The 26,572-nt window shown below is 38.2% G+C and overlaps 1 protein-coding gene across 3 annotated transcripts in view; it reads left to right on the forward strand.

Moving 5' to 3' along the window:
• MCOLN2 (mucolipin 2) overlaps window positions 1-26,572 on the forward strand; it is an 85,602-nt gene that overhangs the window by 26,175 nt on the left and 32,855 nt on the right. For 2 of the 3 annotated variants that reach the window (XM_027873930.1, XM_027873929.1), the window contains exons 3-7: window positions 8,252-8,425; window positions 11,164-11,317; window positions 18,125-18,212; window positions 18,979-19,075; window positions 24,004-24,103. In XM_027873930.1, coding sequence (XP_027729731.1) covers window positions 8,252-8,425; window positions 11,164-11,317; window positions 18,125-18,212; window positions 18,979-19,075; window positions 24,004-24,103 — 613 coding nt within the window. Of the gene's footprint in view, window positions 1-3,240; window positions 3,456-8,251; window positions 8,426-11,163; window positions 11,318-18,124; window positions 18,213-18,978; window positions 19,076-24,003; window positions 24,104-26,572 lie in introns of those variants that run through there. The other variant, XM_027873931.1, reaches the window with a different exon arrangement.

The raw sequence follows: 26,572 nt of genomic DNA on the forward strand, positions 1-26,572 counted from the left end.
AAGAGAAATTGTTTCATTTCTCATTTTGACTTTTCTCAAGCTCTGTGGCTTAGCGGGTCGTCTCTCTTTGAAGGAAGGTGCAGCATTCCTTTTTCCCTCCCTTTTGCTCTGTACGCAGCCCCCATGGGGCCCTACTTTTCCTGGTACCAGAAAAGTCTCTCCTCCACGGATTTCACAACCCAAGATTTGCCCTCCATGGTGCTTGCTGGAAAAAAGCCAATGCTTAATAATTCAATGCAATTTCTCCTTTAAAACTTATCTGCAGCAAATGTTTCAGCATTACTCAGGGGGATTGGATTTAGATGTTCTTTGAACTCCTTTTTTCTAAGTTTCTTTTTTGAGACTTTGACCTTCTTTTTAGTTATCTATCGCTGGAAAGGAAGACTTTTATGTTTTCTCCTTAGATCCAGACTTGGCTACCAGAAAATTATTTTTAGATGCAAACACATAAGGGGTTGGGGAAAGTGGACAAGTTTTTAATCTCCTCGTAATTTCAATCTTACTATTATACCTTCATGTTTTGGATATAATATTCTGAATACAATGTCTCAAGGCACACTCTAATTGTTTACTACCAACATATCTGTGAAAAATGCTTGTGGGGTATAGTTACATTAAAGTCTCTCTTTTTTAAGTATTTGCATAATTTTCCAGAACTTATCTGTTAATAATAGAGCTTATACATTAATAATCATGTGACATCTAACTGTTATTTATTGATCATTCTGTTGCTGTATCTAAGATAACAGTTAAACAAAATTTGTTCCTTATTTTAATGCTTCCCTTTTTGTTTTTAATGTCACATTCCTTTTTGAATATATTCCTCACCCCTCCTCTAGCCATCGAGCCATCCCTTGACAACTATGTGGTATAGTGAATAGAGCATCAGGTCTGGAATCAGGAAGACCTGAGTTCAAACCCAGCCTCAGACACTTACTAGCTTTGTGACCTTGGGCACGTCACTTCATCTCTGTCTGCCTCAGTTTCCTCAACTATAAAATGGGAGTACTAATAGCACTTACCTCCCAACATTGTTATGAGGATCCAATGAAATAATTGTAAAGCATGTAATGCAGTGCCTGGCAAAGAATAGGCACTATATGAATGGTAACTATTATTATTAATAGTAGTAACAGATTAAAAAAAGAAAAGAAAAAACTCAGCAAAACTAATCCAAACGTCTACCATATGTGATAACACATGTGATATTGTTACACATCTGTAGTTTCCCACCTCTGCAATGAAAAGAGGTTCATTATTTCTAGCTTTTTTTCTGGAGCTAAACTTGGTCATTATAATTACTCCATGTTTAGTTTCCCATTTTGTTGTTCTTTCTGGTTATGTTGTGTTGTTCAGTCACATCTAACTCTTCATGACCTCATTTGGGGTTTTCCAGTCAAAGATAGTGGTGTGATTTCCTTCTCCAGCTAATTTTACAGGTGAGAAAACTGAGGCAAACAGGGTGAAGTGACTTGCTCGGGATCAGACAGCTAGTTGAGTCTGAGGCGGTATTTGAACTCATGAAGATAAGTCTTCTGATTCCAACTTGGTGCTCTATGCACTATGGCGCCACCTGGCTGCCCACTATATGTTGTTTTACTAGTTCACTGTACATCAGGTTCATAGGAGTTTTCCCGTAGTCTGAGTTCTTCATATTAATTGTATTTTCTTTATCTCTTCTTCTTTCTCCTCCTCCTCTTTCTTATGATAATAACAATGACAGTGTAGTGGTAGCTAGGTGGAACAGTAGATAGAGTTCTGGAAGACTTGGGCTCAAGTTTAGCCTGACTTAACAACTGTTTCACCCTGGGAAAGTTACTTAACCTCTATCTGTCTCAGTTTCCTTATCTGGAAAATGGGATAATTGTAACTTTCTTCCAGTGTTGTTGTAAACGTCAAATGAGATAATAATTGTAAATCACTTTGCCAACCATAAAGCACTATGATAATTCTAGTAATTATGATTATTATTATCAATACAGTAATATTCTATTACATTAATGTGCCCCACTTTGTTTAACCATTCTCCCATTGATGGACATGTACTTTGTCTTCACAAAGTGCCTGTGGTTGCTATGATTATATTTTGGTGTTAATAGGATACACACACACACACTTAGCAGTAAGGTTTAGTAACTTTATTTTAGCATAATCCCACCGTGTTTTCCAAGGTGGTTGGATCAGTTCACTAGTCTTGGCACAGCCCCTCCAACATTGAGTATTTCTGTGTTTTGTCATTGATAAGTTTGTTGGGCATGAGCCACATCCTCACTGTTGTTTTTATTCACATTCATTTTATGAGATTTTTACAGCCCTCTTTCATGTAGTTATTAATGTTCACAGGTCCTTTTTGAGTACTTTTGAGTACGACCTCTTAGCTGCTGAGAAATGCTGTTACCCTGCTGCTTCTGCCACTGTGACTCCTAATAATTCTAATGACAGTAGGAATAGGTTGCTTTTATAAAGTGCCTTCAGGGGTTCAAAGAACTTTACATATGTTCTCACTTGATTCTGACAGCAATCCTGTGTAGCTGAGAGAGGCAAGTGACCTGCTCAGGGTTGTCCCGACTCAAATTCAGCACTCTACTCACTGGGCAACCTAGCTATCTTTAAGGATAACTCTTAGTCTCACAAGTCATACATATTGGTATGGATTCCTTGTATATGTTAGCTGGCAGACCTTTTTTCCCCCCTTCATTTTCCTAGATGCCTTGGTTTTGATTGTGCAAAAACTTTTCAGTATCAAGTAAATAAAATTTTCTAGTTTATTTTTTGTGATCCCCTTTATTCCCTTGCTTGGTTAAGAACTTTCCTCTCAGGCATAGCCATGACTTGTGCTAGGACTCAGGATCTGTGGTATTTTGATTGATCGATAGCATCTCAGATCCCCTCACTAATGATATTCCCAGGTAGTGATTCAGGATGGGGCTTATAGGCTCAGTAGCTTGTTTTAAAAAATAGGATTCCTCGGGGCAGCTAGGTGATGATGCAGTGGATAGAACACCGGCCCTGGAGTAAGGAGGACCTAAATTCTAATTCAGGCTCAGACACACAACACTCCCTAGCTGTGACTCTGGGAAAGTCACTTAACCCTAATTGCCTCACCAAAACAAAAGAAATACAGGAAATGAAGCATAAGTGACTTCTGGATTATGTGGAGGACTGCTAGGTCTCCGACCAGGGTTTCATCTGTTGCAGCCTCACAAGAGGAAGCATTGAAAATTAATGGCCAGTGAGTGAAAGACATCGGTGAAGAGAGAGAATTTGCATTGGAGAATTTGAGTTGTTTGCATCATACCTTCCAAGAAGGGAAATCACGCGACAGACTTGACAGCCAATCAGCATTAGGGATTGAGCTAGGTGTCCAAACTTTTTCAATGTTAAACCTGGCGGATGAAGCCACATCCTGGTGGATACACCTGAGAAGTGGGGGTCTTAAACCAGGACTTTGGAGAGTAAGTTTTCTTTTCCTGCTCTTCTATTTCCCTTCTTCATTCCATATCCTTTCCCCTAAGACAATCTTTCTGCCTATTCTATGAATCATCCATTGATTTTTTTTTCTCATTTCACACTCTCTTGCTAGATTCTCATGAATCTAGGTTCAAAGCCCTTGCCTTAAGTTACTGTGCTCAGGTAAGGTGTCCACCACTCCCTCTTAGCCAATCATTTAGGGCTCTACTTTTAACATTTCTATAAAGAAGTAATTTGATATTTATCTTTAAAAACTATCATGTTCTTTTCAAATGTATTTTTAACTGTTCCAAGGAGAAAGAACACAGTTTGTAAAAAGTAAACTTCAAGAAAAAAAACAGATTGTAAAACTGTTGGAATCATCATCAGCTTTTACTAAAAAGACCAGTTGTATTAGATGTGGCTAAGATATTAGGTGGGGAGGACAGTGCTGGGTTTAATTAGTAGGGTGATCTCAGAAATCTCTTCGAATCAGAAAAAGCCCATCGGATGGCAACTCCTCTCTCTTTTGTTTTTGCCAAAAGGAAAAGAAGATGTAGGAGAGTCAGAGGGACTAGATAATGCACAGAAAGCTAATTGGGAGTTCTGAGAAGGTAATTTACCAGCTTCTGTTTAATAAGTTGTAAGCAAAAAGATAAAATTTGAATTAAAATTTCCTGGTAATGAAAGGAAACCATCTTAAAGACTCTTGAAAACTTAAAGATTTGTTTCCTGAAGACTCAAAACACCATAGCTAGAATCTATATATTCAGGAAGATGTTTGACTCTAAGGGAACTTTCAGGTTGATTTAGAAATTTGTTATATGCTTGAATATAAAGGAAAGTGAGAGTTACCTTATGCAGTTATTTTCAATCAAGGATAATAAAATAACCAATTGTACTTGTTCCTAAAAATATTTCTTTAAATATTATTCTGAAGAGTGTCATATTCCCTGAAACATTGCTCTCCTGATAGATGATTTCCTTCCTTAATTGCCTAATCTCCATTTCTGGAGGGGCACTAGCCCGCACTCATTAATTACTAACTTGGCTCAATCTGCAGACTTCTCCTTCATCTCCTATTCAGCAGTCTTTGCCAGTAACTTTTCACCCCTATGATGCTCTGCTCTCCTAGCTCCTCTCAGTTCTGGCCTTTTTTCATCAGGGATATTTAGAAAGCCTTTATTTCATTAAAGGTCCATTTTCCCCTCCATAGAATTATGTGCAGTTTTGCCGGATAAATTGTGTTTAATTGTAAGTCTGTATCATTTGCCTTTTGGAATATTGTATTCTAAATTTTCCTCTTCCTTAGAGTGGCAGCTACCAAATCTTGTGGGATCCTAACAGCTGCTCCTTGGAACTTGAATATTTTCTTTTTGGCTGCTTGCAGGACTTTTAATTTGACCTGAAAGCTCTGTATTTTTGCCTTAATGTTCGTAGAAGTTTTAATTTTAGGATTTCTTTCAGGAGGTGACAAGAAGACACTTTCTCTTTTTACCTTGCCCTTTGGTTCTAAGAGATCTGGGCAGTTTTCATTTATGATTTCTAGAAATATGGTATTTTTAATGGTCATTTTTTTTGGTAGTCCAATGATGCTTAGATTAATCTCTGATTCACCTGTTTTAAATTAGTTTTTGATTATATATATACATATATGTATGCACATACCCCTTATGATTGCTTCTTTTTTTTTCAATTATTTAATTTTGTTTTAGTATTTCTAGTTGTCTCATGGGGTTGTTGCTTTTGGCTTGTCCCCTTCTAATTTTTAGGGAGTTCAGTTCTTGGGTAAGGCTTATCATTGTTTCTTCTATGGCATTCTTGCCACTTTTTTCCTCCCTAGCTATTCCATTTTGTATCTCGTTTCATTTCTTCCAGGTACTCTTTCAGTCCTTGTTGCCCGGACAGTCTTTTTTTTTCTGAAACTCTCGGACTTGCATGTTTTCGCTTCTTCTGGTACTCTTTGAGATTCTTTCAATCAAAGGTATTTCTTCATCATGTTCACAATTTTCTTCCATTTACTGTTACTTCATCTCTCAGGTTCTTGATTGGAATTTGTCCTTTGATCAAATTTTGTTTCCTTAATCCTGGATGGTGTGGGTGGGTCTTGCTTTATCCCGAGTTCTTTAGGAATTATTTGGCCTCATCTCCTGGTATGCTCCAGGTTCAGTCTGCCTGGATGTTGGTTTAGTCTGGATTCAGGGTTAGTTGTGGGCAACCTGGATGTTTGTCTGTTCCTTTCTCTTTCCTAAACATGAGAATGGGCCCCTGATCATTCCACTCTGGGTGCTGGTCTAGCTGAGCCTCCTATGTATTTCTCTATGTTGCTCTGGCCTGCTGTGGATAGGGCCTTGGTCACCCTGTGTTGGGCGCTGTGCAAGAATTAGGCCTCTGAGAGGCAGCTAGGTGGCCCAGTGGATAGAGCACTGGCCCTGGAGTCAGGAGGGTCTGAGTTCAAATCTGGCCTCAGACACATAACACTCACTAGCTATGTGACTCTGGGCAAGTCATGTAATCCCAACTGCCTCACCAAAAAAAAAAAAAAATGATAATAATAATAATAATAATTAGGTCTCTGGTTTGCCGTAAGCTGGGTACTGGCCTGGTTCTGTCTGCTACCATAAATGAGTATGGGGCTTTTGGATTTCCTGCACTGGACATGCTTCTATGAGAACAAGCTTGACTATTATTTTTCTAAATGAATTTGGTTGTTATTTTGTCCAGGTCTCTATTTTTTTGTCTAAAGCCCTATATCAACCATTTTGTTTAGTACTCCTTTTGTAGTTTGCTGTAACACTAAGTATGTAAATTAATTTTGGTAATCTGATTATTTTTTACTATATTGGTGTGGTCTAACCATGAGCAAGGAATGTTCCTTCAAGTATTTAAGTCTTTCATTATTTCTTTAAAGAATATTTTGTTACTGTATTTGTATGTTTTAAATATTCTTGATAGATTGACTTTTGTGGTTATCGTCTAGTCGTTCATTTGCATCTGACTCTTCATGACCCCATGGACACACCAGGGCACACCAGGCCCTTCCATCCTCCACTATCTTTTGAAGTCTGTCCAAGTTCATGTTCATTGCTTCCATGACACCATCTCATCCTATGTCATCCCCTTTTCCTTTCGCTTTCCATCTTTCCCAACATCAGGGTCTTTTCCAATGAGTCTCATCTTCTTGCTATGTGGCCAAAGTATTTGAGCTTCAGCTTTAGTATTTGACCTTCCAGTGAATAGCCTGAATTAATTTAAGTATTGACTGATTTGATCTCCTTGCTGTCCAAGGGACTCTCAAAGCTCTTTTCCAGCACTACGATTCGAAAGCGTTGATTCTGCAGCGCTCTGCTTTCCTTATAGTCCAACTCTCACAGCAATACGTTGCTATTGGAAAAACCACAGCTTTGACTCTATGGACCTTGGTTGGCACCCGGATATTTTATGTATTTTGTAGTCATTTTGAATGGGATTCCTCTTTCCATATTTTCTTTCTCTATTTTACTATTGCTTTATACACATGCTGATGATTTTTGTGGATTTATTTTGTTTCCTGCTACATTGCTGAAGTTATTGATTTTCTCAATTAGTTTCTTTGAATGAATAAATAAAAAAGCACTTATTAAACACTATTTCTGTCACCATGCTAAGTGGTTGGAATAAGAATACCCGCAAATAACAGTCTCTGCCCTCCAGGAGCTTACATTCTAATAGGGAAAGACTCTGTATAAAGAGTTGGGGGGAGTTTTGGGAAGGGGGTGGTAAAGGTACTGGGGGTTTAGTGCTGTGGCTTGGAGACGGCCAAGAAGTGGCATGGTGGGAACAAGAGCCAGGCAAAATAAAGTGAAAGCTCACCAATCAGAACCCAAGGTCTCATTGGTGGGACTGGAATTCTGGTGGAAGAAAGAGGAGAGATAGTGAGGAGGAGGGCCATCGTTGGTTTTCTGTTGTGTTTATTAGGAAAAGTTCTAGTGCTTCCGCATTGCAGAAGCATAGATGGCTTGTCTTGGCAATGGATGGGAGATGGTGTGGCAGATATGGGACAAGACAAGGTAAGGTGAAAGCCGGCAAATCGGAGTTCAGGTTCCCAGGGTGGGAGTCTGGTGGGAAGAGGACAAAGGAAAAGACCATAGTGCTGGTGATTTCCTGGAGTTTTATAAGTGAACCATCATGCCATCAGGAAACGGGGATGGTTTTGTCTCTTTGCCAAAGAAAAACCAAACCCTTGGAACAAACATGCGTGGCCGTGCGAAGCAAAACCTTGCATTGTACACTTTTAGGTTTTTTTTTATTTCATCGTATTGTTGTCCCTAACATCTCTACCACTATGTCAGATAGTGGAGAGAAGGGACATCCTTGCTTCACTCCGGTATTTATTAGGACTGGTTCTGATGTTTCTTCCTTGCAAGTAATATTAACTTTTGGTGTTACTTATGTACTTTGTATCCTATTGAAAATGATTTCACTTTGTCACCAAGGGCAATAATATATAAAAGCCTTTCGTGATCCATCCCAGCTGCTGCTCCTCCCCACCTCCCATTAAGATTATTTTGTATTTGTTTCATGTTTCCTTATCTGTGTATATTTTGTTTACTTATCTGTCCTTCTCTGTTCCCCCAATTCTCCCTTATGAGGACAGGGGTTGCTTTATTTTTTTTTTTGGTCATGGTAGTCTCAACACCTAGCCCAATAACCTAGCCAACACAAGTACTTAAATCAATGCTTGTTGAACTGAATGTCAAATTCCAACTGGTGAATAGTTTAGGTAATAATTGCTTTTATATCTTAATGTTGTATTTTTCAGCTTGTTCTTTTTGGTCTGAATAACCAGCTGGTGGTCTCTTTCAAAGAGGATAATACTGTGGCTTTTAAGCACTTGTTTCTAAAGGGATATTCTGGCATAGATGAAGATGACTACAGTTGCAGCGTCTATACACAGGAAGATGTCTATGAAAGCATATTTTTTGTCATTAACCAGGTAAGTATTTTCCTTCAGGTTTGTCCACACAGAAAGAAAGCCCTTGTAGACTACCTGGAAATGTCCTTTACATGCAATAGATACCTAGGAATGACCTCAGCCAGGCCATGGGAATTCTTTCTGTTTTCCTTCTACCATTTGGGAACTTTCTTTCTGGAAACATCTCCATCTTTCCCATATTCCCGCCTTGCACCTATAGCTCTTGATTTCTGGATAGTTACTCCTTCATGGAGGTTTGTTTTGTGTATAGGCTGATGCAGATAGGTCCATTTTTAACTTTCACGTTCTGGAATTCTGTGACCCTGATTCCTGCTCTGCTGGGCCCTAAGCCAAGGTGATACCCCCAAAGTAGAATGAATCCCTATTACCTTGGCCAGAAAAGTATATGAGAATGAAGGGGAAATTCTTTCTTCCTTGGCATGGGAGCTGGGGGTAGGGTGGGAACAGAAAAGTGTTCCTGATGATCTACCAAGTTGGATCTTATTGGGTAGAAGTAACAGGGAAGAGGTAGCCTTTTAGTTCTAGGTAAGGAAAAGTCTCAGTAGAGCTCTCCCAAAGTAATAGGCTAGGCTGCCTCAGGAGTTAGAGGATGGAAGGTCTTCAAGCCAAGTCTGACTGACCATCCATCAGGGATTTCATAGAATGGGATGTCTATTCAGGTTCAGGTCAGGCTAGTTGACCTTGGTGGCCCCTTCTGACTCTTGACATTCTGTGTTTCTCTTGACTCTGAATTCATTTTCCTAAAGAAGTATCGTTAAGCAAAGTAATCAAGTCCCATCGGGTTGTACTGCACATATGTTAGGAACATTATCGGTTAAGTAAGTTTTTCTGGACTGCCCTTAGGAAGCTAACCCACATCTATGCCATTGTTTCTATAAGAAAATGCATTCTGGGCTCCACTTTGCCTCCTTTGCTAATGCCTACGAACACTTCAATGCATTTTCCCCTCAATCAAATCCCTACACTACGTTATTTGCTAAAAGGGAATGGATAATACCCCAATTGTAGAAGTGAAATAGGTGCAATTACTTTGTCCTAAAACCCTTAAGGGAGAGGCTTAAGGTTTTTCTCCCTGGGGACATCATCTCTCAGCCCTAAGTGGTAATTTTCAGAACCAACTCTGGAAATTTGTCATTTCCTTTAGTTCTGTGCAGGGCGTCATTTTATTGAAGAACTATTACATGGACATAGTTACTTTTTTGTTCTCTGATGTAAGACTTAGTTTGGAAACTGCTGAGATCTCGGTGAGAACTGTTTGCTTTCATCAGAATGGACAAAGAAAAGAGAATTGGATGCATTCTTTACATTTGTACTCCCTGACCTGTTGAGTAACTTTTTAGAAATGTGAATGTTTTGCAATTCTGGAACCTTGGATTTTGGGGGACTTTGGGGCAACATATTTTCCATAAAAATTTTGAAAGAATTCTGCCTGATTCTGTGTGTTTGTGTGTGTATTTTGAAGAGAGATGGGGAGGTGTGCAGGAAATATTTTTACGTCGGCCAAAACAAACATGTGAAAATATCCAAAATAAATAGAAAGGGCTTTTTTGTACTGTCTTAATTATTGGCCTATATCCTATTTTGTTATTGTTGTGGTTCAGTAGAGTCTTACTCTTCATGACCCCATGGTCTATAGCATGATAATGCTGTCCATGGGGTTTCTTGGCAAGGATACTGGAGTGCTTTGCCATTTCTTTCTCCAGTGTATTAAAGTAAACAGAGGTTGTAGTAAGTGTCTGAGGGCAGATTTGAATTCAGATTCCACGGCCAGTGTTCTATCCACTGAGCCACCTAGCTGCCCTATATCCCATTTAGACCCATTGGTTTCCAAACTGGGTTTGAATCCCTTCCCCACCTCCCTCTGATCTTTTGTATTATTTAATCAGGCACTTGTTAAGTGATTACTAATTACCAGCTGCTAAGCTCTAGGAATACAAAGACAAAAGTGAAACAATACTAGCCCTTGAGGAACTTCCATTCTAGGATAAGATTTACAATCCACCTTTTCTTTGACCATTAAGCAGCTGTTCAATTCTTAACCCCTTTTGGGGTCCTGAACCCCTTTGGCAGTCTGATACTACTTAATATTATTGTGTTTTGTTGCCTCTATCCATAATTGAAGGAAATGCTAAATTTCAGTTATAGATTAGCTAGCGTAAAGATGTGATTCTTTCCCTCCTCCCCCCATGCAAGTCCAAGGATCCCAGGTTAAGAATTCCTAACCTAGAGCCCTAAGCAGTTCTCAAAAGAAAATATTGCTCTGAAATCCTGGGACCTCTGGATTGATGTAAGCCTTGTCATTAAAATAGCAGGAAAATCCTAGTTGTGCATTTAATTGGTAATTTACTATCTAGAGAAGTGTGAGAAACATTACTGAAGGGGAGTTGGGAGGATGGGAGAAAAGCATATTGGCCTAAGAAAATATCACCTTTACAGCTATAGACTTCCTTTTTCCCCTGCTGTGTGAAAAGCACATTCTGCTTTCGAACATTTGTCATGAGGTTTTTGGTTGCCTGCAAAGCATTGTGAGGTCATTTAATTTAACTTATATTGCCATTATCTGTATACGTTGAGGGATATGAGACCCAAATGGGTCCTTGTAACTGGCAAGGGCAAGAAGGGGGATGTTTTTCTTGTTGTATAAATCTGTAAGTTCTGGGTTTTTTTTTCCCCCCATATTATTTAATTTATAAGAGTACATGGGTGCTGGGTTATTTTTCCTCCTTTCTTTTAAACAGTATCATCGTTTAAAGAATATATCTCTGGGCATGGTTGGTTATGAAGAAAATAAAGATGATAGAATTGGTTTGAAAGTATGCAAACAACATTACAAGAAAGGCACTGTGCTTCCGTCCAATTATACCCTCAACATAGACAGTGAAGTTGAAATAGGTAATGTATGAAAAATCATGATAAACTGCCATTTTGAACTGTTGGGGTGAACTTATCACTGAGGGAAGCAGCACATATCCTCTCTGACTAGAATCTTTTCTGTTATTCACCTAGAAAGGACTTTGGTGAGGGAAATTCAAGATGGTGGAGGGAACTCTAGATAAGGAAACTCCCACCATGAGTGTAGATCATATCCCATATGTAGCTTGGGAGCTAAGTCTTTGTGAGTTGCCTCAGACAAAAAGTTAAGTGACTTTTCCAAGGTCACATAGCCTAGTGTAATTTGAACCTAGGTCTTCACCCAATAATATGTCAATCATAATAGCTGACATTTATATAATAATAGCTAACATTTCTATAATGCTTTGAGATTTACAAAGAACTTTTTAAAATAAGTTTTTAATTTATATATTTTGTTTTTTATATCCTCAAAGTTTTCCCCAGTATCCCTCCTTTTCCTTTTCCTAGAGAGCCATCCTAAATAACAAATGGTACTTTTTAAGACAAAAAAAATAGTAAGAGGAAAAAATAAGAGCTAATCAATATATTTAAAAAGTCTGAAAACACAAGCAATGTATAACATATATAGACCTTCCCACCCCCATGAATGGGTGGGTTGGGTGTATCCTCATATCTCCTCTTAATTTGAGTCATGCTTAATCTTTGCAATTTTGCTACATTCACTTTTGATTTTTTGGTGTATGGATGTTCTTTCCATTTACATTGTTGTAGTATATTGTGTATTATTTTCTTGACTGTTTACTTCATTCTGTATCAATTCAAAAAGATCTTTACATGTTTCTCTGTATTTATCACACACATCATTTCTTTCAGCACAGTAATATTCCATTATATTTGTGTACCACAATTAGTTTAGCCATTCCCCAATCTACTTTGTTTCCAATTCTTTGCTATCATAAAAAGTGCTACTATAAATATTTTCGTGTGTGGGAGATATTCTTCTTATCTATAGATTCTTTGGGGTATTAGCCCTAACTCTGGTTCAAAGAGTATTAGTAATTTTATTTGCATAATTTCAAATTGCTTTCCAAAATGATTGTACCAATTTACAACTTCACCAGCAATAAATTGGCATGCCTTTTATCCCATAACCACTTTAATATTGATTATTGCCATTTTTGTTAACTTTCCCGATTTGCAGAGTATGAGGTGGAAATCTCATGGTTGCTTTGATTTTCACTTCTGTTATTATTATTATTATTATTATTGTTGTTGTTGATTTGAAACATCTTTTCATGTGGTTGTGAATATTTTATAATTCTTTTGAGAATTGTTTATTCATATTCTTTGGCCACTTGTCTATTGAAGAAAGGCTTTTAGACTTATCTATATTTACATGTATTGAATATTAAATCCTGATCAGAGAAATTTGATACAAAGATCTTTTTCTTATTTGACAATTTACCTTATTATCTTCTGTGTAACAATTTTGTCTGTGCAGAAGCTTTTCATTTTTTATGTAATCAAAGTTATTTATTTTTATCTTTTGTCATTGCCTCTATCTCTTGTTTGGTTAAGAACAAATTTGTTACCCATATGTGGTCTATTTCTCTTCTAATTTTTTAATAGTATGATCTTTAATGTTAAGGTCGCATATCCATTTAGAATATTGTGGAATGTGGTATAAGGTGTTGGTCTTAGCCTAATTTCTGCCAGACTGCTTTCCAGTTTTCACAGCAGTTTTTATCAAATAATGAGTTTCTTCCCCAAGTAATTTATTTATTCCTTTTCATAAAACACTGGATTATTGAGTTCCTTTGTTTCTGATTCTTCTTGTCTAGGCTTTTCCATTGATCTACCTTTCTATTTTTTTAACCAGTTCCAGATGATTTTGATGACTACTGCTTTAGGATATAGTTTGGGGTTCTGAAAGTGCTATTCACTCCTTATCTCTACTTCTTTTTTTTTTAATCATTTTTCTTGATATTCTAGATCTTTTATTTTTTTTTTTTTGGTTTTGTTTTTGGCAATGGGATTAAGTGACTTGCCAAGGGTCACACAGCTAGTGTTATGTGTTTGAGGCTGGATTTGAACTCAGGTCCTCCTGACTCCAGGGCCAGTGCTCTATCCACTGCGCCACCTAGCTGCCCCCTAGATATTTTATTTTTCCAAATGAATTTTGTCATTATTTTATCAAATTCTGGAAAGTGTCACTTTGGTCTTTTGATTCGTGTAGCATTAAAATTGTAAATTTACCTTGGTAGTATTATCATTTTTATTATATTGGGCAAAGAGCTTTATATACATTATGGGATACAGCATGGTCCAATAAAAACAACATTGGTTCTGGATTCAGGAAGACCTGGATTCAAATCCCACCTTCTGTTGCTTACTACCAGTGTGACCTTGGGTAAGTACTTCTCTAAGTTTCAGTCTCCTCATCTGTCAAATGAGGGGTTAGTAGATGGCCTATGAGGCCCCTTCCATCTCTCAGTCTATGATCCCATGATCTCATTTAAATTTTAGGACAGCCCTGTGCTACAGGTATTATTATCTACATTTTATAGGTGAAGACTCTGACATTGAGAGAACTTCACCAGGGTCAAACAGCTAGTTAGGTTCTAAGGTGGAATTTGAACCCAGAACTTGCTGACTCCTAGTCTACCACACTATGTCACCCTGCTCACACTTTGGTATATTTCAATATTAGCTTGCTCCAAACCCTAAAATATATTTTGTTTAGCTTTATCATTTTAAATGAAGATTACTAATCTTTATTAATGGAAAATATCTCCCTGAGACTTTACCAGATTTATTGTATATAAACGCCATGCATTTGACATGAGATGCTAAGTGCCTTGAGTCTTGGATATGGATTGTTTTATCCATTTATCCATTCAGCATCACATTCTTTTCTATGCTGGCACAGATGGCTAGACAAAATTTGAAATTAAGTTTCCATATGTAGTAATAATAATAGCTAACAGTTATATGGTGTTTAAAGGTTTACAATTCACTGTACACACACATATGTGTGTGTATATATATATATATATATATATATGTGGGTATATATGTGTATATATGTACACACACACACACATATTCTCATTTGTTCCTCACAACCACCCTGTGAAATAAGTGCTATTATTATCCTCATTTTACAGATGAGGAAACTGAGGCTGAGGTGAAAATGACTTGACCAGGATCACACAGCTAGTAACTGAGGCAGGATTCAAATTCAGATCTTCCTGGCTCCAGGAAGGCCAGGAATGTATCACAGACCTGTCATGCCTAACCGTGAGGGACTTTTAGGCTCCCTCTCCATGCAGGAGGTGTTTGTATTGCTGTGATAGGAATATGGGGCTGGATCTGAAGATTTGTCTGGTGACCTCTCATTGGTAACCTGTTCTATTGTTTCATGAAGCTGTATAGTATTATTAATTTTCCCCTCAAAAACAAGTTCTAGAAAAGTAGGTTTTGTATCCAGGCTATTTGGTGATGGGTTGCGTAATTCTAAGTTATTTTCTTTGCTTTTGTAGGATGGAATGTTTCTACCATATGGCCGTTGTCGGACTTTATTATCTATATTTTCTTTACAAAGAGAAACTTTTAGCAGAGGAAACAGCTACATGTCTTTGTTTTAAAACCAAAGGTCGGCGACTCAAACTACTCATGCCCTTCACTGAAGACGGGCATAATGTGTGAAAGAATTCTTTCTGAATAATCCTACTTTTGTTTTCTCATGGTTACTCCCCAGACTTCAGACCTGTGGATTTTCATTTCAGACTAAATATAAATATATTTCAAAATAAAAATGCCACATTCCATTTTAAAGGTTATGTCGATTACTTTGAATAACACTGTACAATTTATTGCATAAATTCTATAGCCATGAGTTTTACATTGAGATTAGTGTTACTGTCCTAGAACTGAGTATAGGCATTAGATGATTCTTTTCTATCCTATAATATCTCCTATAACATTGCGTATTTATACATATATTGTTGTTGAGTCATTTTTTCAGTTGTATCTGACTCTTTGTGACCCCATTTGGAGTTTTCTTGGCATAGATAGATACTGGAGGTTTGCCATTTCCTTCTCCAGCTCATTTTACAGATGAGGTGACTGAAGCAAACAGGGTCAAGTGACTTTCCCAGGGTCACACTGCTAGTAAGTGTCTATGGCTGGATTTGAACTCATGAAGAAGAGTCTTCCTGATTCCAAGCCCAATGCTCTATCCATTGCACCGCTTAGCTGCTCCATCCATATAAATAATATACATATCCAGTGAATGATATAAATACACGCGTGTATTTACCTGAATTACTTATGTGTAAAAAAGAAGTGGCAGAGGTGTACGTGGCATAGTAGACAGAGAGCCAGCCTTGTAGTCAGGAAGACCTGGGTTCAAGTCTTGTTTCTCAGCTTTATGTACTATATGAGCATGGACAGTGAGGTACGGTGATGAATTTGGAGTCAGAGGACCTGGGTTTGAATTGGCTTTGTTGCTTACTATGGGACCTTGGATAAATCATTTCAGTTGTCTGGGCCTTAGTCTCTCATTTGTCAAGTGAGGGAGTTGGGATAGATGGCCTCGAATGGCCCTTCCACCTCTAAATTGATCATCCTAACCACTCTTCTTTTCTTTTCTTTTCTTTTTGGTAAGGCAATTGGGATTAAGTGATTTGCCCAAGGTCACACAGCTAGTACGTGTCAAGTGTTTGGTCTGAGGCTGGATTTGAACTCAGGTCCTCCTGACTTCAGGGCCAGTGCTCTATCCACTGCGTCACCTAGCTGCCACCTATCCTATTCACTCTTAACCTCTCAGGGTGCCAGGCTAAAACTATAGATTTCAGATGAGGTAGTTGTATAGTGGTTTCACTAATTATTTTTGGCAGTATGGTATCTCTGCCTCGGTCCTGCCTAGAAATGGTCTTCTGACTAGCTTCACTGGAAAGTAGAGCTTTCTAAATATATTGGGGGGGGCAGCTAGGTGATGCAGTTGATAGAGCACCAGCCCTGGAGTGAGGAAGACCTGAATTCTAATCCAGCCTTAGACACTTACTAGCTGTGCGACCTTGGGCAAGTCACCTAACTCCAACATTAAGTCACTTTCCGTTCAATCCAGCCTTTACAACCTTGTCCTTCTTTCCCCCTTAGTTCTTGGAGTAGTATGTGACATTTTGTCCCATCCCTTTCCTCACCTTCTCCTGGAAAGGGGCAACCCTCCCAAAGCCGTCCTTTCTATCTTCATGAGAATGTTTGCCTCCCCAGCCGGAGGGCATCTTCTGCCCCTGGAAATGAGGGACATTAGAATGATGAGCCTGTTACTTTCCTGCAGTTTGAAATCATTCTTAACCCTCATGTAGGGGTTTTACCTCAGCCCTTAGGTACAAGCAAGTCAATCAGTATCCATGAAGGGATCTAGCATGGCGGGAAGAGAGCTAGAACCCAGAGGTAGAAGGAGGATCTGGGTTGGAATCCTCACTTGCAGGTTTATTTGTTTTTTTTTTTTATTTAAAAAAAATTTTTTTTTAAGGCAATTGAGGTTAAGTGACTTACCCAGGGTCACACAGCTAGTAAGTATCAAGTGTTTGGTCTGAGGCTGGATTTGAACTCAGGTCCTCCTGACTTCAGGGCCGGTGCTCTATCCACTGCACCACCTAGCTGCCCCACTTGCAGGTTTGTTAGCTGTGGGGCAAGGAAGGCACTTAATCTTTTAAGCTTCAGTTTTCTCAGCTGTAAAAGGTTATGGTACTGCTTATACTATCTACCTCACAGGGTCACCCTGTAAACCTTTATTATAATTATTATATGAATGTGAGTCATTATTAATCAACAAGCATTTATTAAATACTTCCTATATGCCAGGCACTGGATACAAAGAAAAAAAATGAGACAATACATATCCTCAAGAAGAAAATAAGTATTTACATAGTGCCTACTGTGAGCCAGGTACTATGCTAAATGCTCTACAAATATTATCTCATTTGATCCCCACAAGGTGCTGTTATTATAATACTCATATCTACATCCTCACATAATTGAAGAAACTGAGGCAAGCAGGGGTTAATTGACTTGCCCAAGGCTACAGTGTCTGAGGCTGAATTTGAACTCAGGTTTTCCTGACTCCACACCCAGTACTCTATTAAAGCTTTTGCATGACTGTATATTCTTTCACCCTTAGGCATGGATAATGGAGTCAGAGAGAACATAAATCAGGACTCTGGACACTGGTTTTATAATCAAAATAGGATCATTGAACTAGAGATTCAAGGGTCTTCAGAAGCCAGATGAGGAAACTGAGGTCTAGAGAGATAAAGTGATTTTGCCTAAGATTATCTAAGATGTAAGTGTCAGGTCAGATTTAAACTCAGGTCATAGGATTATGGATTTAGAACCATAAGGGATCTTTTTGGTCACCCTTTAATTTTACAGATAAGGAAACTGAGGCCCTATACAGTTAAGTGACTGGCCCAAGGTCACATAGGTAGTAGGTGGCAGACCTGGGATTTGAACTCAGGGCCTCTGATTTCTAATTCAGGCTTTCTTGCTATACCATACTAGCACACTGCCTCCTAGACTCTTTAGAGGAATAAAGAGCAATAAAACTAATTTGAAACATAAAGTGAAATATAAAAAAGTGAAAAGATTTTAACCAAATTTATAAAATTATGTCCAGTTGTTAAAGGACCAAGTGGACATTTTCCCATCTTTTCTTTAAAATGCACTGACAGTATTTTCATTTTAATAAAAACCATAGCAACATTAAACAAAATGCATTGGTTTGTTGCTAAGTCTTTTTCTTTCTTTGTCTAATGACGTTTTATTCTCTTGTTTCAGATTGTATCCATTTAGACCCACAAGTCCCTGCTACTGAGAATTCAGGACATTGGATGAATTCTTCATTTTTCAATCTAGAATTTTATCGGTAAACATTTTTAAACTTCTTTTTTTTTTGCAGTTTAAAAAAAGGATTATATTGATGGATTTGGGGAAGGAATGACAATTGAATACAATGCTTTAAGAAAAAGTTTTATATATATATGTAGATGTATATATATATACACATACATATATGCATATATATACACATATATTATCCATCCATTATTTCTTCATCCATACCCACACCCCCATTGAATGAGCCCTCCTTTGTAACAAAGAAAACTGATTAAAAACCAACCCCCAGATGGTATGTACAATGTTGAGCACCCATAGTCACCTACCTCTCTACCAAAGGAAAAGAAGGGCATTTCATTATCTTTTCTCCAGGACCAAGACTGGCCACTGCAATTTATCTGAGTTCAGCTGACTTTTAGTATTATTTTCATTTACATCATTATGGCCCTGGGGCAAATTGTTCTCCTGGGCTAGCTTCTCTTATCCCGCATTCATTTCTTCAAGTCTTGCCTGAAATCTCAGAATTTCTCATTTTTCATTTCTTGTGGCAAAATAACATTCCATCACACTCACTTACTACAGTTGGTTCACAGCCACTTTCTAATCAATGGGCACGCACTTTCGTTTCCCCAAAAAAGTACTGATGATTTGAATGTCTTATCTTAGATGAACCCTTTCCATCTTTGACCTCTTAGGGTATAGTTCCAGCAATGGGATCCCAACTGCGTCAAAGGGTATGGACATTTGAGTGACTTTTCTTCTCTGATTTCAAATCAATAATGTTTCCCATTCAGGCTTTTAGAAGTTGAAATCTCCTTTAACCTCAAAGGCATTGATCTACAGACTATCCATGCTCGGGAGCTACCAGACTGTTATGTCTTTTATAACACCGTAAGTGTGTTTTCCATTTTATCTTGTATATTTCTAGGCTAGTTTTTAATGAGATAATCTTCAGCTCTGTTTTTTTAATAATATTTTTTTTCCCCAATTACATGTAAAAGCAATGTTTTTTTTTTTTGGCGAGGCAATTGGGGTTAAGTGACTTGCCCAGAGTCACACAGCTAGTAAATGTTATGTGTCTGAGGCTGAATTTGAACTCAGGTCCTCCTGAATCCAGAGCTAGTGCTCTATCCACTGCACCACCTAGCTGCTCTAAAAGCAATTTTAACATTCCTTTTTTTTTTTAAGTTTTGAATTCCAAATTTTATCCCTCCCTCCTTCCTTTCCTTCTTCCCTGAGATGGTAAGCAATCTGATATAGGGTTGATTTTGTAAAAATATTTCCGTATTAGTCATTCTGTGCAAGAAAACCCAAGAAAGAAAGAAGGAAAAAGAAAAAGTCTGCTTTGGTCTGTATTCAGACAACATCAGTTCTTTCTTTGATGGCAGATAGCATTTTTTATCATGAGTCCTTTGGGATTGTCTTGGATTATAATATTGCTGAGAATAGTTGTCATTCACAGTTGTTCATTGTAAAATATTGCTGTTTCTGTGTCCAATGTCCTTCTGGTTCTGCTCATTTCACTTGGTATCAGTTCATGTAAATCTTTCCAGGTTTTTCTGAAATCATCCTGCTTATCATTTCTTATAGCACAATAGTATTCAATTACAATCATATACCACAACTTGTTCAGCCATTCCTCAATGGATGGGTATCCCCTCAATGTCTGATTCTTAGCCACCACAAAATACATGGCAATATATTTTGCTGCTATAAATATTTTTGTACAAATAGGTTCTTTCCCCCTTTTTTCGATTTCTTTGGGATACAGACCTAGCAGTAATATTGCTGGATCAAAGAGTATGCACAATCTTATAGTCCTTTGGACATAGTTCCAAGGTGCTCTCCAGAATGGTTGGATCAGTTCACAACCCCACCAGTAGTGCATTAGTGTCCCAATTTTTCCACATCCCCTCCAATATTTATCATTTTCCCTTTTTGTCTTATTAGCCAATCTAAGGTATGAGGTGATGCCTCAGAGCTGTTTTAATTTGTATTTCTCTAATCAATAGTGATTTAGAACATTTTTTCATATGGCTATAGATAGCTTTGATTTCTTTGTCTGAAAATTATCTGTTCATGTCCTTTGACCATTTATCAGTTGGGGAATGACTTGTATTCTTACAAATCTGACTCAGTTCTTTATATATTTGAGAAATGAGGCCCTTATCAGAGATAGTTGGCTGTAAAATTTTTTTTCTCAGTTTTCTGTTTTCTTTCTAGTTTTGGTGGCATTAGTTTTGTTTGTACAAAAACTTTTCAATTTTATATAATCAAAATTGTCCATTTTACATTTTGTAATGCTCTCTATATCTTGTTTGGTCCTAAATTATTCCCTTATCCATAAATCGATGGGCAAACTATTCCATGCTCTCCTAATTTGTTTATGGTATCACCCTTTATGTCTAAATCACGTACCCATTTTGACCATGTCTTGGCATATGGTATGAGATGAGTCTAGTTTCTGCCATATTGTTTTCTAGTTTATACAGCAGTTTTTGTCAAATAATGAGTTTTTGTCCCAAAAGCTTGGACTTTGGGAGTCTTCAAATTCTTTGTAGGACCAAATCTGGGGGAAAAAATACATTAATCTCTAAGATATATACACACAGAGACTTAAACTAGTAAACTAGATGGGTAGTAGGCATCTAAATAGCACAATGGATTGAGTTCTGGGCTTGAAGTCAGGAAGATATGAGTTCAAATTCTGGCCCAGGCCTAGCTATGTGGCTCTGGGAAAGTCACTTAACTACTCTTCAGCCTCAGTTTCCTCCTCTGTAAAGTGGGATAATAATAGCACCTACTTTGCAGGGCTGTTGTGAGGATAAAATGGGAAAATATTTGTAAAGCACTTTGCAAACCTTAAAGTACCATATAAATGCCAGTTATTATTATAGAAGGCAGTATTTTGTCATGAAACGTAATTTTCTTTGCTCGGAAACAAACATGACCTTTCCAGTGGTACAAACACAAAAATGAATAGGGGGAAGGGAAATGAAGATGTTGGAAACAAGAGTTTTCAACGAGGCCTGTGTTTCCTAGCTGCTCGCACACGGTAGATGTTTAATAAACATTTGTCAAATTTTATCATAATGAAAATACTTGAGTATCAGAAGCTTTTTTCAGCATTTACCCAATGCTTTACAACCAATAATGCTGCTCAAGGACAGACCGTTTGATATGGTGAATAAAAGGCTAGCCTTGGAGTCAGGAAGCCCTGGAGTCCAGTCCTACCTTTGCCATCTACTGGCTTTGTGAGAATAGGTAAGCTATTTAACATCTCAATTTCCCAGATTACTCTAAGACTTCAAGTTACAAACATGTTGCCCATTTGCATCAGTGGGGGAGTTTCTATGCTGGGAGTTCTTTGTTCTGATTAAAATTATGGATCAGGACCAAAAGAATTACAGACTATGCTAGGTGGTGCATTTTGGGGGGGCTAACCTAATCAAAATGCTCATTTGCATATATATATGCAAAAAAGAGTGGCATTTTTCTTAGGGACTGTTTCTTATGTTTTGTTCAACTCTTGCCTCCAATCTTAGAGGGACATATTTCAATGTGGGCATAAGAAAGAAGTCACTTTTTCACCTTAAATTCAAGCTCTTATTTCTTTTATTCAGCTGATAACATTTTTTAAAAACCTAAATACCTGGTTCTTATCATTTATTTAATGATTAAAATGTGCTAAAGGATGGTGGTGATTGTTTTATGTTCTCCTCAATCTCAACTCATATACACAAGTTGCACAATATCTATTTGGGGGTGGGGGAGTAGGAAGGCGAATAAGCAGAAAAGGAGTGGAGTCTTAGAGATCAGTGAAATTGAATGACAGATTGAGGGGTGGGGTGGTTCAGTTGTAGATGGAGTTTTTAAATTAGGGCTTATACCTGTGGGTGCAAAACTGAATCTATAGGAATCTATCGCTTTACCCAATACATCTGGGACCTGGCCTTCCTTTGTTAAGTTTGGGCTTGCTGATATTATTATATTATGACGGTGTACATTCAATCTTCAACCCAATAAACTTTTATTGAGCTACTATTGTGTGTAAGGTATTGTGTTAGGGAGGAGTAATTAAAAGAAGAAAATGGACACAAGCCCCATCCTTAAGGAGCTTTGCAATCTTCAAATCCAAAATGAATTGAAAAACGCCATTTTCAGTTGAGATAGGTTTAAGAAAGGGAGCAGGCTGAATGCATATTTAGGAAAAATAGCTTTTCTTTGGCTGGGAATATGAAATATCTACTTTCAATTCTGTGAATATATGCCTTCAATTTGTGATAAAATATAGTCAACATTCATGATTCCCCTGTCATTTTTATTTGATTTTTTTAAAAAAAGCATGCTTCTCTATCACCTTTCATCATAACCTGCTTTTGTTTTTTCAATTAAAGTGATTTAGTATTAAATTTGGAGAATTTGGAAGGGATTTGGTGACACCATTTAAAATCATAGGAGGGACCATGAAAGCAGACTTGGCCATCTTTGGGTTCCATGCAGTTTTCAGAGCTTCATATGCAGTCTTTGGAGCAAGGGTGAAAGAAGAGGAAGCCAATGTGAGAAAATAAAGCATTTCACAAATGAATAGTGTCAGTAATTGTTGGTTCTGTTCAGTATAACAACTGGTTTTTGTGTTAGCATTTGGTTTTGAAGGGGGAGAAGCAAAGATGGCAGCCCTTTGACACCCGTGCATGGCAGCTCTGACCTTTGGTCATACTCACCAACCCTTCTAGAACCCAAAAAGGTCTGTAGCCTTCTGATGTGTCATATATCTCTTAGACAATAGTCTGGCGAAACCTAAGAGATCCCTTCTCAAAATAATGTTTTTAAATGCATAAAATAAAATACATAATATTACAAAGGAAACTAATTCATTGAAATACAGTTGTCAAATACAGTTATTTTCAAAATAAGTTCTTGGACCTCCAGGTTAGAACTCCTAGCCTAGGGTATCACAGAATCTGGGCAGTGAGAAACTAGAATTTAGTTGCCAGAATTGCATTTATTTGGACTTTAATTATTCAATTGATCTAAAAAAACTGCAAAGAAATGCAAAAGGAAAATTTTTTTTTACCCTATACGAAAAGGTAATAAAAAAATGGTCTCTGGATCTCCAAGTAATTTTTTTTGAGGCGGACACCCTTGTTATAGTTAATATTAATTCTTCAAGTCATTCTTCCCATATTGTTGTCTCTTCTTGTTGTTATTGTTGTAGACTGACTCTCCGTGACCCCTTTTGGGGTTTTCTTGTTAAAGATACTGGAGTGGTTTGCCATTTCCTTCTCCAGCTTATTTTACTGATGAGGAAACTGAGGCAAACGGAGTTAAGTGACTTGCCCAGGGTGACACAGCTAGTAAATGTCTGAGGCTGCATTTTCACTCAGGTTTTTCTGACTCCAGGCCTGGTACTGTATCCACTGTTCTACCTAGCTGACCCAAGGATATAAATATAATACATGAAATAATACCTACTTGAGAGGAACTAAGGGGGTTAGACTGGATGATCTCTAAGCTTTACTTCCAGCTTTAAAATCCCATGACCTGAGGTTCTGAAAGTGGAACAGGGTGACTTCACACTGCTGGGGATACAGAATCCAGCTTGGGGGTCTTGGAAGCCCTTCTCTAGTCCCAGGCTGGGAGGAAACACACCTGGAGTCCCTCCCTGAGCCCCAGTTGGGCTACCCACAGATCAACACGGGCGCTAGAGCCATGTAGGACTCCCATCTTTGCCAGGTCCCTGGCAAAGCTCCATTTCCCCACTCTAGGCTTTTTCAGTATTAATTCTTCAAGTCATTCTTTCCATATTTTCTCCGCAGATTACCTTCAACAATAAAGCTCACAGTGGTAGAATAAAAATCTATTTTGATACTGAGGCCAACATTCAGGAGTGCAAAGGCTTGCATGTATCCGGATCAAGTAAGTGTGGCAGGCATATTTCTGCTATGAATCATGGGTGATTTCAATAATAATCATAATCGTAACTTTGCATAGTGTTTTAAAGGTTTGCAGAGTTTATCTTTGGCAAGAATGTGTGTGTGTTATTATTTGGGTAGAGAAGAGATTTGATCAGAAAATCTAGTTTCAGGTTTTATTAATAGCTGATATTGTTTAAGAGTCCAAAGGTTTACGAAACACTGTTTATGTGGGTTTTTTGGGGTTTTTTTGGTATTTTATCCTCATGATAATCCTAAGACACAATTACTTTGTTGTTCAGTTGTCTTCAGTCATGTCTGATTCTTTGTGACCCCATTTGGGGGTTTCTGGGCAAAGATACTGGACTGGTTTGCATTTGCTCCCCCAGCTCATTTTATAGATGAGGAAACTGAGGCAAACAGGGTTAAATGACTTGCCCAAGGTCATACAGCTAATAAGCATCTGAGGCCAAATTTGAACTCGGGTCTTCCTGACTCCAGGCCCGGCACTCTAACCACTGCATCACCTAGCTGCTCTATGAGACAATTACTTCAGGTGTTGTTATCCCTTTTTTATAGATGAGTAAATTGAGAATCAGAGAGATTAAGTAATACCTGTATGACCTTAAGTAAATCATTTGACCTCTCCATTACCTTGTCTGCAAAATAAGTTGGACTAGATCAGGGGTGGGGAACCTGCAGCCTCGAGGCCACCTGCGGCCTTCTAGGTCCATGGGTGCAGCCTTTTGACTGAGTCCAAGTTTTACAGACCAAATCCTCTTATTAAGGGGATTTGTTCTGTGAAGTCTGGATTCAGTCCAAGCGCCATACTTGAGGACCTAGAGGGCCACAAGTTCCCCACCTCTGGATTAGATCATCTCTGGGGGCCCTTCCAACTCTGGTCCTCTGAGCATATGATAGCTACTAGTAATAACCAGCATTCATATAACCCTTAACCGATGCTAATTTGCCATGACTTGGCTGTGGCAATGCCACCTAGTAGCAGATAAGGGTGAGGGGTGGGGTTCAAACCCAGGCCTCCCCTGGTTTCATGACAATCCTTCTTTCCCATGATGTGTCTTTTACATCAAAAGCCATCTTTCAGAGATTATTTTTTTCAGGTTATTAGTCACTGCAGGGGAGAGAGAGAACATAAACACTCCAAAAGGGAACATTGAAATGGATGGTGTGGGATGCAGGCTTTTTGATTATATGACTCAAGGGTCTGGATTCTTCCGTGTCCTTTGCTATTTTCTTCCTTCTAATGGACTTCAACATGACTCATCTTTTAGTGTACCCTTGCTGTTGAATGGAGTTTTCCTCTGGTGCTCTGCCAGACTGTGCCTTTTGCTACTTTAAGTAATTCTCTGATTAGGCCTTTTAGCTAAACTAAGAGTGCATTAGCAAAATGTCCAGAACGTTACTCCTTCAACTTTTGTAAATGTCTTATTGCCTTTCCCTATCTCCCCCCTTTCGTTTGGGACATGGCCGTTGCTTTTAAGTTGTAAGTAATTATGATTAGAGAGTCCCTTCCTCAGGCTTCACGAACTTAAATTTCAGTGGAGTCCTAGAAACTTACTTAAAGGTATGCTTGTGCCTGGGCATGTATATACACACACAATAGGAAGGAAAGAAGGAAGAGAGGGAGAAAGAGAGAAAAAAGGAAGGAAAAAAGAAGGAAGGAAGGCAGACATAAGTCTGGGCAGTGGGCTTAGAAAGACTTTCTAATAATTAGTGATGACCCCCCAATTTAATATGCTGCCCTAGGGAGTATACAGTATATATAGGCAAGAGGGCTGTGATGATCACTTAAGCACAACAAACTGGTGGTTATATAGTGTTTTATAGTTTGCCAAATACTTTACAATTATTATCTCATTTTATCCTCAATAACAACCCTGGGAGTTAAGTGCTATTATTAGCCCCATTTTTACAGATAAGGAAACCGAGGCAGACAGACGTTAAGTAACTAGCCTAGAGTCACATTGCCAGTAAGTGTCTCAGGTTGGATCTGAACTCGGATCTTCCTGACTCCAGGTCCAGCGTTGTATCTGCTGTGGGGTGCTATGTTTGTTTGTTTGTTTTTTTTTTGTTTGTTTGTTTTTGTTTTTGTTTGTGCTAGGCAATGGGGTTAAGTGACTTGCCCAGGGTCACACAGCTAGTGAGTGTTATGTGTCTGAGGCTGGATTTGAACTCAGGTCCTCCTGAATCCAGGGCCAATGCTCTATCCACTGTGCCACCTCGCTGCCCCTTTGGGGTGCTATGAAGGACATTTGTGCTTCAAATGGGGGAACCTTTCTAATTCTGAGATTAGTATGCTTGTGTGGTAAACAGAGATTTGAATGCTGTTTAAGGCAAAATTCACTTCCATAAAAATGTTCATGAACTCATAGTTTCTTTCTTTTTTTTTTTTTTTTGTAAATGTAAATTCATCCATTTCATTTAGATTGTCAGTTTTGGGTTTTTTTTTTTT

This window comes from Vombatus ursinus, unplaced genomic scaffold, assembly GCF_900497805.2.
Source record: "Vombatus ursinus unplaced genomic scaffold, bare-nosed wombat genome assembly UNPS02014803.1, whole genome shotgun sequence".
Classification (NCBI taxonomy): domain Eukaryota; kingdom Metazoa; phylum Chordata; class Mammalia; order Diprotodontia; family Vombatidae; genus Vombatus; species Vombatus ursinus.